The sequence below is a fragment of the Eucalyptus grandis genome, chromosome 7 (assembly GCF_016545825.1).
Source record: "Eucalyptus grandis isolate ANBG69807.140 chromosome 7, ASM1654582v1, whole genome shotgun sequence".
Lineage (NCBI taxonomy): Eukaryota > Viridiplantae > Streptophyta > Magnoliopsida > Myrtales > Myrtaceae > Eucalyptus > Eucalyptus grandis.
In genome coordinates, this window is record NC_052618.1 from 45,501,470 (window position 1) to 45,519,362 (window position 17,893).

The 17,893-nt window shown below is 37.7% G+C and overlaps 1 protein-coding gene across 2 annotated transcripts; it reads right to left on the bottom strand.

The window, feature by feature from the left end:
- Window positions 1-5,002: 5,002 nt before the first annotated feature.
- On the bottom strand, window positions 5,003-16,533 carry LOC104453687 (phosphoglucomutase, cytoplasmic). Of its 2 annotated transcripts, none has more exons than XM_010068295.3 (18): window positions 16,258-16,533; window positions 14,396-14,477; window positions 13,692-13,747; window positions 13,057-13,170; window positions 12,834-12,896; window positions 10,861-10,980; window positions 10,651-10,751; window positions 10,006-10,065; window positions 9,800-9,899; window positions 9,554-9,711; window positions 9,386-9,481; window positions 7,777-7,840; window positions 7,611-7,692; window positions 7,336-7,511; window positions 7,187-7,263; window positions 6,683-6,813; window positions 5,439-5,555; window positions 5,003-5,357 (listed from the first exon to the last, which is right to left on the bottom strand). In XM_010068295.3, the coding sequence occupies exons 1-16, from the start codon at window positions 16,336-16,338 to the stop codon at window positions 6,699-6,701; spliced, it is 1,545 nt and encodes a 514-aa protein (XP_010066597.2). In that variant the 5' UTR covers window positions 16,339-16,533; the 3' UTR covers window positions 5,003-5,357; window positions 5,439-5,555; window positions 6,683-6,698. The 2 variants fall into 2 exon arrangements, with proteins under 2 accessions (XP_010066597.2, XP_010066598.2); XM_010068296.3 differs by lacking the exon at window positions 16,258-16,533 and adding an exon at window positions 15,414-15,641.
- Between the last annotated feature and the right edge of the window lie 1,360 nt (window positions 16,534-17,893).

Below are 17,893 nucleotides of genomic sequence, written 5' to 3' on the forward strand. Positions count from 1 at the left end.
TCCCCCATCTTGCACGAATCAGGGTAGTGATGAGAAGTTATTACACATACTTGGCCAATGGGTGCGACGGTATTTGGTCTATGTGAACCGAGTCTAATGTGATATTCTTTTCGGCATTGACTGATGGGTAAAGCACATGTGGGACGTACTTCAGGGCGCATAGATGTGATAATTCGAACACTAATTGGAAATAATTAGAAGGCTGGTTACTTTTTTTTTTTTGGTAAACAGAAGGCTGGTTACTTTAAGTCGCCTCGGACAGGGTACTCTTTTTTTACCTGTCCTCGTGGAAACGGAAGGAAAGCAAAGGAAGGTCGATTTATAATTCGGGCCCACAGATTCCGCAATCTCGAATTTCCTCCTATCATTATTCTGATCGGTGGTTTACTATTACGCCGCTTGAGCTCAAATTAAATTTGCATGGGAGTGTCGTATTTACAGCTTGTACCCCACCAATCAAAGATACTAATTATGAATATTGGAACATAATCATACTTGACGGGCCATCATTATGTTGAAATGTGGGAGAATGCTTTGTTCTTCTTCTTTTACTATTCCCCCTTCCTTCTCCCCACCCCAAAAAAAAAAAAAAAAAAAAAGAAGAGTGCTTTTTGCTATGCAAGAAGAAACGATCTACATTTCCTATATATAGTGGTTCGACTTGCATATTAAATTTAGGGCTTTTTTCAACCACCCGTTAAGCATGTAAATTAAAAAAATTATAATTTCCAATGTATTATTTTTCTCGTGTGTCATATGCAACTGATGTATTATAAATGCAAATATTTTGGTACTAGATATGATTGATGATACCCAAAGCACTTATTAACAAAATCCTTAATTTTAGGAAAATTGTACACACAAAAACCTCTTCCTCTGAATTTTCATAATGCTACGATGGTCTGCCCACCATCTATTTTTCTATTCGCACTTGCCCGACATGTCGGCTGCGCGTGCGTGTCCTATTGCGATTTAAGGTTGGGGAACTCATCAGGTGACTTGAGATTGAAGGACGAGGAAAAAGACTTAAATCCGTACTTCGCCTTCAAGAATGCGTCCCTGCGATGCAACAGGGTCTGCATTTTCATATAGATTGCTTTCCAAATCAAAACCATCGTAGCTTCAAAGTATAACTAATACACCGGTTTCTCGAACACTGACCCATAGTTTATATATTAAACTTAATTTATACCGTCATATTTGATGGATTCACATGAAACCTATCATGTTCAATAATCCATGTTCAGTTTCACATATATGATAAGCATGCATATTGATTTCTAGACACACAAATACAGATATATCCGCGAAACACTTGATACTTGTGTTCATGAAAAGTTACAAAAGTATATATATATAATTTCACATTTATAACTATATTTAATTTTAACTTTAAAGTTTAAGATCATGATATGGGTGAATTATATATATTTTGAATTTCAAGAAAAGTAAACCTAGAAGTCCCAAACATTTTGAACCGGACTCGATTACACCTTGAGCCAAATTACACTTGGACTTTTTTCCTATTATAACCCAGGGGGAACGGTCATAATCAGACTTTAATCACTGCGCCACCTGTAGGGAAACCAGCAGAGCAACCCTGTACTTAGGACTTCTGGTGCAATCTTCCCTTATTCGATTAATCTCACCGATTAGGATGCGGGGTTCTTTGTCCGTGAATTGCTCACATGCTGCTTCTAAGGATTGGCCGAGTGGTCTTGATTGGAATCCAGCAAATGACATGTCCAAATCCCAAAATCTCCCCTCATTAAGTTTGACGATCACACCCGCCATCGAGTAGTTAGAGTTTCATCCGATGCGTGTGAATGGAACAATTTACAATTCATAATCGTATATGACCAAAACACTCTCGCACATGCATCTCAATGTACATTTATTCCTCCATTGAAAACGACATGGATTTCTGCATAAAGTAAAAAAGATACGTTGGGTCCAAAGTCCCGTCCAATTCAAAAAGCTTCGTTGGGTCCGAAGTTCTGTCAATCCAAGGTAAAAAAACGAATACAAATGAAGATAGAAGGAGCACTTTTTCGGGTCGCTATTGTATGATGTCTAGTCCTAAGAGATTTACCTATCACTAATATAGATACAAACTGTTAAAGAATCACGAGTGACCACTACTAATCGATTTGAATTAAGATGGAGGTTACAGCATGTACATAGACGAAAAGAATCCATTTCGATAGACTATGGAGAATATGTCTCCTTTGTGAAAAGTGGATTTGATTATTTAATACAGGGATTTTTGCAATCAAGATAGCAAGAACAGTACAAATTTTAGGTGAAGTACAATTATTCAAAAAAAGTAGTCGAGACAGAAAGGAGGGTCTAGGCCCTACGTTAATAATAAGAACATGGTTAATTATCTTCCAAATGTGTAGGTACAATTTCTTTTAATCATATCATTTCATTAGCTAGCTGTTTAAAAGAATCATGGTGGTTGGTATGGTACAGTTGTGCGCTCTTTTTTATTTTTGGCACAACGCAAACGGGACCAATTAGAAAGATATGTATCCTAACCCGATTCAATGTGGTATGGAGATCATGTGTCCTGCAAGATGCGGGCAGATGTTTAATCGGGGATTTTCGCAATGAAAAGGGCAAGAACAATAAAAATTATAATGCGATTTCATTCGTTTGGCGAATTATTGAGACAGGACAGGAGGGTCCAGGCGTGACTTTATTAGAGAATGCGTTATCATTGTACTTCACGGCTCCTTTTTCTTAAACGAACTTAGGGCAATAATGTGACTTGCTTTTTCTTTAGTTTTTGCCACCTAAAAGAACGAGGATATTCGGTGGGAATTTACGTTAATTAATTACCACGTGCCTGAGTGGAGACTATTCAACTGGAGAAAAGAAAAGGGGAAACTCAAGATAACAATTTCGTAAGGAATCATGATATATATTGAAAGAAATTATATTGATGCAGTCTGTCACGATCTTTGATTTATCTTGGCAACGAACAAATCTCATGTGAGCTGTGGAAGAGAATAAAAAATAAAGTGAAGATTTTTTTTCTTTTTTTCCCTTGTATTGACGGATTAATTCCAACTATATTGCTTTTGAAAAATATTTTGCTAAAAATGATTATTTATATCATGAAGAAAAATTAGTCGATGAAATTTTCTTTTTCATTATTGACAATAATTTATGTTTTGTTAATGATGAAAAGAAATTTTGTTCGTTAATTTTTCTAAACAATAGAAACAATCATCTTTTTAAAAAATGGTTCTCCATATCATTACTATTCCAAGAAATAAACGCCCCTCTAAATGAAGTACTCACGATAGAGAATGTGAAAAGGAATCTTTGACTATCCTGCCCCCGATCTAGAAAGGGTTTCGAAATAACATTATCTAAGACTTCGAGCATTCCTCAATAGTTTATGAACCAGGTTCAAGTAACATCCACAAAATATGTAATTTCCTTCTATCTAAGGACTAAAATTTTCGGAGCAAGCTCCTTCAGCGTGATATAGGAACCACATCCTTCTTCTGAGCAGAAGATTTGTTCGCCCACCACGACCATATGAAGAGCTAGATCTTTGCGCAAACCACGACAACACGAACAAACGAGAAACGAACGAGTCGGTGGCGTCAGAAAGAGATCGCGTCATTTCGTGTTGCTGCGAACGCCATAATAAGCCACCTAAAAAAAAAAAAAAACGGAACGAGAGCTGCCCAAGATTCAATATGCACGGCATGGACGATCGATTTTGTAATTTTTTATTTTTTTTTTATTTTTTTTTGGCTTTTATGAAGAGACAAAGAGCAGCACGTGAACATGGAGAGTGACAGGGTTTTGCTGCAGATGGCAGAGGGAAGAAGAAACCAAGTTGAGCTTGTACGAGACAACAGGAGAGTCGTTGTCAATGTCTGCGCTAGAAACATGCAACAGAATATGAAATCACGAGATCTCGAATTATTGGTGCCCTTCTCCTGAATTTGTTTAGGTGGCCGATGACGGCACGTCCCGACCCGGCAAATAGGCAGTATGTCGCTGTTTTCAGGAAGTAATCCGAGATTTTCTTCTAAGGAACATCGTCCACAAAAATCCAAAACCTATTCAACGATGACCAATTCAGCTCAAATTTTTCGATTATGCCATAATTTTACATATTTTAACGACTTGATAATTGAATTCTAAACATTTGTCAATTTAATCAAAAACATTTGAATAATATGTCAATTTAGTAGTAAATCTTTTTTACGATTTGCAAATTTAGTAATTCTAACAGCCGGAATAACTAAATTGGCAAATCGATCAAAGGTTTAAGATTAAAGTGACAAATAATCAAAAGATTTAGGATTAATTTGACAAAATTGAAAATTTTAGAACTAAATTGATTAATTAAAATGTTTAAGACTGAATTAGCCATCGAACGATAGATTTAAGACTTTTTAAATAATTTCCCTGAAATTTTCTTATTGCATGATGATTGGGGCAAAAATTGTTTGTCGTGTGAAGACGCACATATTACGTATATTCAAACACATACAAGGACACACGTTTAGCCATTAGGACGATAACTAAGAGTTCATCATCTTATTGCTATGGAAACTTGTTCTTAATTGCCGGCACTATCCATGTATGCCCGCTGAAAATTACGGGATATTCTTGCAAGTCCATTTGGTTAACCGGTTTTACACTTCGTACACCATAGCGAAAAAATGTTCCCGGCACGCTACAAACTCTTCCGGCCATTCAAGTTCGAGGTCTTTTTACGATGTTATTATCTAATTCTAGCCTGCAACGGCGATTCCCTATCACAATTAGAGCATGAACCCCATGCAATCTATACGATATTAAACACAGAGAACTTATGGCCGTATCGCCTTTCCTTCGTGAAGAGTACATTCACGAATTCACTGCAATGCAGCGTTGACATCTTGTCGTATCCAACGCTAACTTTGTTTTGCAAAGTGAAGTAACCGTGAGTTTAGGAAGCAAATACTAGGGACAACAGAACCCTCAAAAGCACGATGAAAACCAGATCAGGACGTTAATAGAAGTACGCACATATTGAAGCAATCCACATCTTGATTTTACATACCGATCAGGTTGCATCAGCTGGATTATTGCCAGAGTCATTTTATTCTGACACCAGAATTATGTCGCATTTCATAGCCGGACAATGCCGCAGGCCAAATAGGCAAAAAAAAGACTCGTGAATGAAAAACCATACACTCTGAAGGTGCACCATGCTCGCAAAACTGTTTACATGAGGGGTCGGAAAAATCTTACTGTAGCGAAAGCGGGATCTATGTGATCACGGTCGGGGCAGATCGCCCGGTAAATTCCTGCATTTTTGAAAGCTTGAGAGCAACTTCCACCTACAATTGAATATATCAACATCAGCACGAGGAAAATGGCTTGATTATGGCCAGTAAAATGCTATACTAAGAGTGTCTTACAAGAGGAGCCAATGCTTCCTGAGAATCTCTCCCAGTTTTTGCTGGATCCTTCTCATACTGCTCTATGTAAAGACGAATGGTTGCACCTTCCGAGCCTGTTCCCGAGAGGCGAAAAACCTGTGGCATTTTTGTAGGACCAAAGGAATATGGACAAGTTAGTTGTATCCCTGTCAGTTTCACATTCTACAAAAAAAGATAGAAAATGCAAGCGATAAAGAGGACATGAATCCAGATAAAACCAGCATTCGCCGTTAAAAAGTAATCCATGTAACCGAAACAACACAGTGAATATTGGTGGTAACCCCTGCACGCAACTCAATCCAGTTTTTATTCAAATCCACACAAGATACTCATGGTCCAATTTGTAACTAGGACGCAGCATATTTGTTCTGCAAATTTCCTTTTTAACGGTTCTTTTGGAATAAGACACAGTCATGCGCCTCTGGAATGGTGGTGTGATACTATATGAGATTCACTGAATTTCAAGTTACGTGGAGTTTAAATGCACATATATAACTCCTATTCCACCGCAAAAATATACCTCATCAAGCAACATATAGCAAAGGTCATGTGCTGATTAAAGACAATAGCATTTCCTAATCTATGCAATGCATAGATTTCATGCAAGAATTAAAAGGTTAAAATTGCGATCATTTATAGATGTAAGTAAACATTGTCACATTATAACAGCATATTTTACTCTAAAAAATGACCTCTTCTAGAAAGTGGGCACTTTCTAGACCTATTGAGGCAGCTTTTATTTTCTTTATTGGTTCACAATTACTAATCATCTTTGATTCTGTATCTTTCCAGAATGTACAAACTCTGTTTTACTCAAAAGGATATGTGCATTTATTTCAAAGAGGTGAAATATCCTGATTTTGGCAATTATAATGAACCCATTGACAGCTATTGGAAAGCAATATGAACTCAAAAGGTACGTTCTAAAACCTTTGACGCAACTTCACATTTCCTATATTAGTTTATAAAGTAGATGTTTTCAAATTTAGGCATCCTTCTTGGCCCACTGAAAGGACCTTTTTTCTCTTCTTTACTTCAGTTATTCCAATATGCATTATGGGAACACTGTCACAAGAACTAGGTTATTTCTCATTCATGAGCTAACTAAATAGATGACTAGCATATGCATAGCTAAATCCACTCTAGCATCCAGCAGCCAGCCCAGTTATGAATGTGGTTGATAGCAATAAAGCAGAAAGGCAGCATAGGAAGGGAGCACTTACAAGTCGTGACCCATCTTCAACAAATATCGAATACCCTGGTGCTTAGAAATGGAACCATCAACAGGATCCTTATATTCAAATTCATCAGCATGAACAACATTTGATGCATCAGGACAAACCCCTTGACAATCCTGCAGATTCCAACAAGCAATGCAGTCATGCTGCTTATCCACGTGATGTTGGAACTGCTGAGAAAACTTTACCATTTTGAAGACATCAATACTGATCTTCCTTGGTACAAATGCTTCATCAGTTAAAATGGAGTACCAAAAAGAGACCCAACACATGAATCCCAAAAAAAAAAAAAAAAAAAAAGAACTCCAAATTCGTATATAGGAAAAGCACTGTACTTCCTCATTAGCTTATAATCTACTTATGTCAATTGAATATGAGCCTACCAAGCCCAACAACGACTGATACTTCAGATGAAGCATTGACTCATGGAGATATTAAATGACTCACAAAAATTGAGTGAATTAGAAGAATATAGAACAAAGAGCTCACTGGTTGACTTCAGAGAGAGAAGATTGCAGTTGGACCAAGTATCCCATCAGTTCCTTTGCTGCTCCTGAATCAACATTCTAAAGAACACCTCGGAATGGTCAACCAAAACTCTCCAGGACTCTTATAAAGAAGAATAGAAAACTCTTTACCTCATAATCATATCTGGTATAATAATGACGACCATATGTCGCCCAATGCTGACGGACAATGTCCTCAACAGATACAAGCTTTTCTCCACTTAAGTTCTCCTTATTTTTGTAAGCGAGAATAGATAACCAAGCAAGCACAGCCCATATCCCATCTTTCTCACGAATATGATCAGAGCCTGTTCAGAAGCAAATGGCCAAATGAACCAGATGCTGCAACTGCTAATGATTCTGAGTCAAAATGCTTTACTAACTGTGACAAAATGCAATATACCAACCAGTTCCAAAACTTTCCTCTCCACAAACCGAGCATAATCCAGCATCCATCAAGTTACCAAAGAATTTCCACCCTGTAGGCACCTAAAGTTTTACATAAGAAAGGTAAGTAACTATTTGGCACATCAACAGCACTAATACTATCAGGATTTCTTCCATAAGAATTACCTCAAAAAACTTCAGATTTAGATGTTGAGCAACCACATCAAGGGCAGCTGATGTAGGCATGCTCCTACAAACATTTACTTATAGGTTAATGTAGTTGTCAGCTTGACACAAAATCAAGATGATTGCTATTAATGTATACACATGTTTTACATAACGAAAGCCCTCAGCAGCAGCACTTGCTCATATCAACGATGCACAAGGAAGCAAGGCAGAACCAATACACACATTCTCTCTGCCAGTTATTAATTTTTGTCAGTAAAAATATGCTCGCCCATATGTAACATTCCACCTATCAAGAATAGTCTCATTTTTTATTCTTGTTTTTACACAAAAATCCTCCATGCTGCTCTGCCTGGTAAGGTTCCGTGTGCATAATGATACTCCCTCTTATAGTAGAAAACCACATAATGTTCGTGTTCGAGTATTACTCAAGAGTAGGGACATCTCTTCTTTCTCTTTATCTAGAGAGTCTGCAAGTCCAACATAAATTATCAAAGATGTGTAAAAGATATAGTGCATAACTAGTCATCCCGTGCTTCATAGAAGAGCAAAGATCAAAAGTAGTGTGAAGATCTTAGGCCAGGATAGCAATTTCTTGACTGACATGAAAACATGACTTCAACACAACATGAATTTACTGAGAGAAACCCGGACGCAACAAGATTCAATGCGATCAACTCTAAGCTGACACGAAGTAAACAATTTCACACAATTTTCAGAAGAAAACTTTTATCATATGATGATAACTTTTAATATAGCATGAAATCAAACAAATAGATGATACAACAACAATTGTCAACTCTAAAATTTAGGCATCCGAATTTACACTGTCAGAAAGTATCTAGCCATTAAGATAGTGAGAGCCTAGCATAAATGCATATCCAAACTCAATGCAACAAAATACGAGCACGAAAGTGAGCAATTGTTGGTCATATCGCTCGCGTCAAATCATGATGCCGACACTGTAAACGTATTGAGTGAATCCTTTTTAAAAATGTAAAGTACAAGGAATAAGAAATAAAGAAAAAGTGGAAATTTCAGAGAAGCTGCAGTTCTCTATGTGTTTTGTGTGTGAGTGTAAAAGAGAGAGAGAGAGAGAGAGAGAGAGAGAGAGAGCTTCTTTATTTGAACTCATATACCAGAGAAAAAAATTGCAGTGTTTCAGTCTAAATCTGATCATGGGCTCGGAAGCTCACCAGCCCACTTGGACTGGCCAGAGCAACATGGGTTCGAAGGGCATTTTTGGGCAGGGTTAGTAAAGCTATTAGTAATAGAAAACAGTCTAATTGGGCCCATGGTGGACTGGCCTGGCATGAAAATTTTCTACGTAATTTTTTGCTTTGGGCAGGTTTGGGCAACAAGTCAGGCCCCGCCTAAGAACCCGCCCATTGATGAGCTCTATGTTTCGTTCGTATTTGTGAAACTTACACTTCTTTTTGGCTTGGGGATCACTTTTCCAAAGAAGAAAGGTGACTGAATATCAACTGTAAATTAATAAGCACAACAATTCAACAATTGGCTTGGAATGGTACCATCTGTTGGTCAACTAAGATACACTCACATGTATTAATGCATGCTAGAAAGAGTATCTACAAATAACGACCCTTACCTGGCAACTCCCTTGAGACCGCCAGAAAAGTAGGGTATGGCTTCAACAGCATTTGCTGCAATGATAGCAACAGAATCTGATGGAGTAACAAAGAACCTACAGTACAAGAGAAACTATGATAACCATGCTAAAATCTCTAGGGAAAAAGTAAATGTAATTTAGTGTTACCTTTTACCAAGGATCATATTGCGATCTGCATCTCCATCAGCAGCAGCACCAAACTCGGGTGGTTCATTTTCAGGAGCTGACTTTCCCAAACCCATCCGTGCTACCAACTCCTTTGCATAGGTTAAATTAGGATCTGGATGCCCTCCTCCGAAGTCCTCCTGCACACAATAAGCATCAATCTCTGACTCTAAAATATCTATAAGAACCGAAGGAAGACCTTTCAGCATTTATCTGTGCATGCAAGACCTTAGGTGTGCAGTTAAGCAGAAAGCCCTCATTAGCACCAAGCTCTTCCACAAATATACGCTTAGCATAAGCTCCAGCAACTCCATGTAGTGCATCATAGCTTTGAATAAGGCAGAAAAAGATTTTTGGATATTAGAATCTACCACAAAGTGTCTATTGCAAGATATATGTTATTCAAGGACAATTGCGAAGTGCTGTCTACTTACCAGAAGGAGAATTTCGGACATGAAAGCAATTTGCTAATCAACTGGAAATCAAATATTGACCTGCGGCATTGATAAAGAATGGAAAAGTATATCATTAGCCAGAATGAATGTTACCATTGGAGAACAGACAAAAAGCCCATTTTACAATAGAAGTAAATCAAAAGATGAAATGTAGAGTATAAATAAGGGTCTTTTCGACCAAAAGCTTTTCTCAAGGATAATGACCTCTAAGATTATAGACAGAGCAAAATGGGTCACATGTACAAAAGAAACAAGACCTTTCCATAAACCAGCATTCAATCTAACAACTAAACAGTGTGGAGGTTACATAGGACAGAAATCTAATGACGTATTAATAAATCTGATAGGCATTCCAATCAATGAGAGAGTACTTATGGAGGGGGAAAATTCAAAACATACTGTGCATGAAACACTATTGGCAGTCATTCTCAAGGTGGATAGGGCAGGTTAAAGCTCATTACTTGTACGAATACAACATTGAAGAGACATGAGTTAAGTAGCTATAAATAGCTATCTAGAGCATCACTCCATCCTTCAGTGCAAATATGCATGCATATACACAATGCAACAATTCCGTTCCAGCAAAAAGCAGCTTTAGATAAATTGTTTATGCAGGGTTCTTACTTCATCAGTTTTACATAATCCACAGCTGAATCAAAGACTTCAACATCAAACGGCCCTTCAGGTCCAGTGAAGCTTGTGACACCCAAAGTAGTAATGTCAACCTAGAATTCGTTTCACCATCACACAAGGAAATGAGAATGAAGTAAGCTGCACAAGCATTGTTTGAGCAAAAGAACAAAATGACAGGAGGATGATAATGAGTGATATTACATTAGGAAGGTCTTCCGCTATTAAATATTCCTTTATAGTTTTGCTATTCTCATAGATCTTATCAGTAATACCCTCAGGAGCAGGTCCACCATTTTCCATGTTATACTTGATCCCAAAATCCTGCATAAATATGGACAACAGGTTACATATTCCAGTAGCACTGGCAGGTGAGTTTTTCAACACAAGGTTTAGAAGTGGAACTATTTTATGCCCACTGGGTGTTCTTGTATAGGAATTTCCGTGATGATCGCATCCCAAAAGTCATTTCTCATCCGTGCACAATAGGCAAAAACAAAGAAAAAGCACAAATAGAGACATCTTGCAACTTGACCCTACTCTACAGGCTAATTTGTAATCTCCAATTTATTCTGAACTCAAGCAGAAGCTTTATAACCTCAAATTGCCACGGCAACACAAATTAGGTGAGACACATTGTGTAGGAAATGGCTGGTACTCTAAGACTTCATTTGTTTTGCGGAAAATGAATAATTTGGAAAATATTTTTGCAAAGAAAAAAAATCGATTAGAATAATTAGTCGATGAAAAATGTTTTCATTATCGATAACAATTTATGTCTAAACATTTTCATGCATGATAAAAATATTTTGCATTCATTCATTTTTTAGAGCAATATAAGCAATCATTTCTAAGAAATGTTTTGCAAATCATTCATTTTCCATGAAACATAGAGCCTAAAAGAAAATCCAAACGAATAGGGTGTATTGCCACCAATTGAGGGTTTTTTATTTAGGTCAAATATTGCCAATTAAGGTTGCAATGTGACATTTAAGTAAAAAGCTTCATCACAGCAACCTTTTTGAGGATTTTTAGGGTGTGCATCCTCACTATCTTAGGGCATTTCTTAATTGAGCAACAAAACAGTCCAAATACCATTTTACAGCACCATAAGTAAGTTGCTCATTAAATAAGAAAGCCAAACACAAGTAAATCAAAAGCATTATCATGGGCGATGCTGCAACTACTGTAATTTTTAAAGTAGTAAACGTGAGGGAGACAAGGATACCGGAGAGATTTCCACCCAGAAGATTGCGCTTTTATGCGGAATTGTACATAAGGTCCAGTAAAACTCCATATTTTAAAGATGGGGGAATTCTTTTAATAACTCCTATCATGTCCAAGCCAGGTGAAGGATAGTGAAACGAGACTAACAAAAAGGGGTGTGAAAGAAATCATTTGAGGTTCCAGTACACTGTTGAAGGTTTCCAGCCAAGCTTTTTGATGGAGGAACGAACATGTATATAAGGACTACTAATTCCCCATAAGCAATGTGCAACTCTTTAACACATATGAAGATACAAGCAAACCAACTTCATAATACTTTTAAAAGAAAAAAAGAAAAAATCCTTCAGAAGGCCTTCAAATGTTAAAAGACTATGATGACATCAGTTCGTAATACCTATTACAAGCTTCTGATCACCTAATTCAAAAATATTATTCCAATAGATTCAAAATGGAACTCAATAGAACTTTATGCGAATTTCAGATCCAATATGACATGAAAACACTTGAGAATTCTTTCCAAACCATAGGCTAATAGCCAATCGACTAAGAACCAACAAAACCAGCATTCACTCTATTGGTCCAGATTCTCAGCTCATCTACCATATTAGCTCCAAAACTAGACTTTTCTCATATCTTGCGTAGATAATCAATAATTAGATGTCTATTCCAATATTTCCTATTAATCAACAATTCCCAGTTGTGAATGATCCATAAAAAAATAAACTGTCAATTATATGTGGTGGAAAAACAAATAGATTTATGTCTACAAAACTATCAATTAAGTAATAATTGTCAGGTGTTCAAGCAGTCGTCTTTACTCCATTTCTCAGTTGAACAAATGTGGCTGAAAATTGATTGTCCCGTGACTCCATTGGCAATACAGATAGCACAAAAATGGCTATTAATGTTAAAAAGAAGCAAAAGAGAATTGCATAGAAAGCTTCAAGTACCTCATGGGGACCTCCTGGATTGTGGCTTGCTGTCAGAATAAATGCACCTGATGCCCTAGCTCCCTGATATTAGCAAATTTCAGATACATCCACTAAATCAGTATATTTTCAAATCAGTATATTATCTGTATTATGCGTCTCCCTAATGTGTGTATCCTCATATGCATTCATATGTTTGTATTAGCAAATGAAAATCGAAAGCATCAGGTAACAAGATGCATACATCATGCCCAGTTCTCTCACGAATTACTGCTGATACGGCAGGAGTTGATAGCAAACCATTCTGACCAACCCAAACACGTCTTACTCCATTGGCAGCTGCCATCTTCAGTATGATCTGCCAAATGGTTTAGAGTCATTAGCAACAGTTCGTATGCCACAGGCAAATAATTATGAGCATGACATGGACAAATATACACGTTTTGTATACATAATATTCACATGCCCCCACAAATGTACGTATAACTGGTTCGCCCTTATAAAAGCTAGAAGACATTCTATATGCTTATTAGAATATTGAACCAGTTTAACTCAGAGGACTGGCAGATGAGATCCAAACCAGTTTAAAGAAAAAGGAAAAAAAAAAAAAGCTACATAAGCACAGCAAAATTTTACACAGCAAGTACACGGGCACCTAATTCCATCTGTGCATCTGGTGAGTTTTCTTCTTACTTGGAAGCGTTAATGGAGAAGAAAGAGAGATGTGTGCAAAGATGAAAAGTTGCTAAAAATGGTTTTCCAACCATTTGCACCATATGAAGATGATCACAATGAAGTCATGAAGTATAGTCTGCATTTCACTGTTTTCCAAGACATAAAAAGAAGAAGCTCTTATGATGTTTTTTTATAACAACTTACCTGAATTGCATCTTTAGAATAATAGCGACCATCTCCAGAAACAACAAGTGTGGCTCCTACATGTGTGGAGAAAACTCATTATGATATTCATGTTAGACAAATATTTAGCTATAAGATCATCATAATCAGAAAGATTGGTAGTCAGTAATCAACAGAAACCAACTCCCTTTCCCTCCTTTAAGGGCACCTCAATTGACCAAATGAAAGAGTTGTGCTTGGACAATATTAAAAAAGTCACCGGACAGCTCTACAGTCATGCATAAACAAATGCCATGAAATGCAAAAAGGAAAACAACTTGAAATTGACAATATATGGCATTTAAGCACCTAATGTTCAGACATTGTAGCTATTATTTGAGCTTCACTTATCACCACAATGACTATAAGAGATTCAGAAACAGACACTTCCAATCACAGCAGCTTCCAGGTTAGGAAAAAAAAGGTAAGACACCCATAACGAATATGCGTGGGGTGAACAATATCCACATTGATGTTTTTTCTTTTTCCCACTAAAAATAAGATCTAAAGTGCAGAAACTATTGAAAGAACTGCAATGCCATTGGACCGTGGGTTCAAGGACCTCAGATGCCATTAGTATAGCTAGGATACTACTGTTACCAGATCTGATCTTGAAGAAATGGGCAACAAAGCAGCAGAAGGGATCGATTGACTTACAATGTTGCCATGAATAAATAAGAACTTACCTCTAACTTTTTCAGCAGAAAGGGCATAGAACGTTGACTGAACAAAATTTTGCAAGTAATGAGGTTGCACGAACACTTTCACCTGGAAAAAAGATTCAGGCAACACGACATCAAATATGGTTTCATATTACAATGCTTAAAGTTCAGATATCATTCCTAGAATCCAGAATGCTCAACACTAGCTTCACTAAAAAATACAATGTTCCAGTTTAATCAATATGAAAGCTCTATTAATAAATAAAGTGAAAGTGAGAGAGAATAGAGGTTTAAGTGGGCTTATTGGCTGAAACCTACTTGAGCACACAAGATGAGCCAAGAGCTTATAGAGCCCAACATGCTAGTTCCAAAGGGTCAACCTTTGGAATCACAAAAACAGGTTAAAAGCCACCAACTCATCCATGCATATTCAGTGTGGGACTTCAATTCACCTTGACCCATTATGCACTCATGCTCATCTCTCAAGAAAGCTCATGAACCCAACAACCAAACGTTTGACCAGAAATTTGCAAGAAGAAAATATACAAGTCATAATACAAGTACAAAAACAACTTCATTATAAAGCTGTATATTACGCAAGCTGATAACCCATGCTTGTATACATTATGTTTTTTATGTGAACTATAAAATGAAATGGCCTAATGAATGGGAAATTGTTGGAAATATTAAAATTCCTTCTTGCAATGACACTAAATGATGGTAAAGCCATGGCTTCTTCTTTTTTTTTTCTTTTTTTTTGGTAAGGAAAGCCATGGCTTCTTTGCAGTCCAGTTAATTAAATATTACAAGTAGAGAGATTGAAATGTCTAAGCAAATCAGGAAGCATGTGTTTGCCATACTTAGTTTAGCGATGATGAGCGTAATCAATCAATCGAGGAAATATTACAACACAGCAGCTACTTTAAAAGAAATGAAGGAAAATATGGAGATGAGATAGGGTGAAAGGGAAAACGAATTAGACAAGCAGAAGAACGCATCTTGAAAAAATAATGCAAAAGGAGGCTTCAACATGTCAGAATACCTATCAAAGTGCTATGTTTGAAAACTTGAAAGCTTCCCATGCTGCAGAACAAGTAAATGGTGCAGTTGCAATTAACTGCTGAAAGGATTGTGCAAATTGTAGCTGAAAAGGCTGGATCTGGAGCTGAATAGCTTAATTCTAAGGGGAATAGTTCAAACCCATAATTTGAACATTCCCAACAGACAAATTAGGCTTCCAACATCAACTCTTATCTTAGCATCTCAGAAAGAAGGTGTCTTGCCTATGAACTAAAAAAAGCCAATCAGCACAGCTCAAAACTGCACATGATCTCATTGAGGAAAAAACTGGTATCTAGGTTTAGAATCCAACCGAAGTCCAGTTTCTTGGTGGCACTGTAGAAGTTTCCGAGTCAATTTGCAATGGCAAATCACACATGCCGAGGTGTACGAAAGACCTTGCTCAACTATCAATCGGATTGCGAAGGCAACGTTTCTTGGCCTCAACTCCATCGACATGGCCGAAGTATGCACCTTTCTACCTAATTCATCTCACCCTAGTCGCAGACTTATTGTTCATCAGTCAATCTTCCCCTTTTTTCCCTTTGCTGACCGGCAATCGTTCATCAGTCAACTACCCCATTAACTCATCAAGAATACAGTCATCTCGTGCTCTGCATCCATTAGCTAGATCCAACCCCACGAGACAAACCCAGCTCGGATTCACAAATTTGAGAAAATCCAGAACGCCCCCGCCTTGCCCAGAAAGGAAGCGAACCAAACCCGAAAACCGCGAATCCCAAAGAACAAAGCTTTAACGAGAAAGATCCCACAGACGGATCGAGCGAGACAATGCAGAGAGAGAGAGAGAGAGAGAATTCGAGGACCTTCTTACGGAGACCGGAAGTGCCGGGCTTCTGGCCATCGATGGGCGCGGTTTCCACCCTGGACACCGTGAACGTCACCATGTTTCGCCCCGCCTGGTCGCCGGCGATTCACCCGAGCAAGCCACGGAGAACGTCTGCGCGAATGGCGATGGCGATGCGGCTGCGGGCGCGGAGAAACGGATCGGCGAGCGACTGTCGGATGGGAGGGAAGGGACCTTGATGACGCGAAGGTGATGGAACGAGGGAGCGACAAGTGGCGTGCTTTCTAGAGAGAGAGACAGAGAGACAGAGAGACAGAGACAGAGACAGAGAGAGTGACGCGATGTAAATATGTCAACGATGTTATGGACTAAGGTTTCTATCCATTGCGAGATTGACTAGATTCGAGCAGTCAAGCAGTTCGCAAGCCCAATTGGACAATTTCATTTTAGAAGTCCTTTAGTTACGTGGTTATATGTAAACTGATTTTTTTTTCCATTGTTATGTAATTTTCTTTCGGAATTTGAGCTCAAGCACAAGCCCGGAGTTCAAGTTGAACTTTCAATGAAGACTTTTTCACTAACTAAGTCGAGCTGAGTTCAAGATTACCGAAAAAATATATTAGTCAATCCGAATATTGAAAAGTCCATCTCAATCAAGTTTGAGTCGGGTACTAAGCTTTTAGTAGTGACTCAAGTTGAGCTCGAGTATAACATAAGCAGGTCATTTCATGGTTAAGTTTAAGTCGGGCATTGAGCTTTCATTAGTGGCTTGAATAGAGAGAGTGCATGTGAGTATGCCATTTTACAAAAGATGGTAAAAAATGTGATAAGCTCCAAGTGGAGATCAACATAAATAGTTCATCTTGGGTGCAAGTTTCAACTGGCTTTGAATGTCTCACTCATTTGGAAACAAATTCAAGCTTCATTTATCTCACAAAAAATGAATAATTTAAAAAATATTTTTATAAAAATGATAGTTTATTTCATTCATGAAAATGAATGAACAAATTTTTTTTTATCATCCACAAAAATATTTATATAAATGTTTATTTGGAGGAAAATGTTTTTCCAATCATTCATTTTCCACTAAATAAACAGAACTTAAAGTTCTAGAAAATAATTATGTCGAGTATCTTGTTCCAAAGGTAATTATGCAACATTCAATGCAACGGCCTACTATGTATGATTCCTTGTGAACCAACCAAATTATTACATGTTAGTACACTTTTGGAAACTCATTTTTTTGTCAAAAAGCGCAGATTACTCCGAGCTACCAAGAGTATACTTGACATTAGCAGCCTCAGAACTATTTTCAGCCGGAACGGTGTTTTGCCTCTTCTGTGTCCACTTTAGTACACAAAGAAATGCCGGTTGAATGGTAACTTTTTGGTGTCGAAAAGATGCACTGCAACACTACCACTCTGATGTGCACACCATAGCCAAGACACTGGTTATGGTAAGGAAAAACTCGAGGGTAATTGAACCTCTGAATTCACATCTATACATGCAGTGAAATTGGTCGGTCTCATTCGGATACGATGCATCTATACTCGATTTCGATTCCATGTACTCAAGATAACCTTCATGGTTTGTAGCCTTCATCACATCCTCCTTTTCAGTTGCTGGAACACGGGGGAAATAGTAAACGAGGAGCA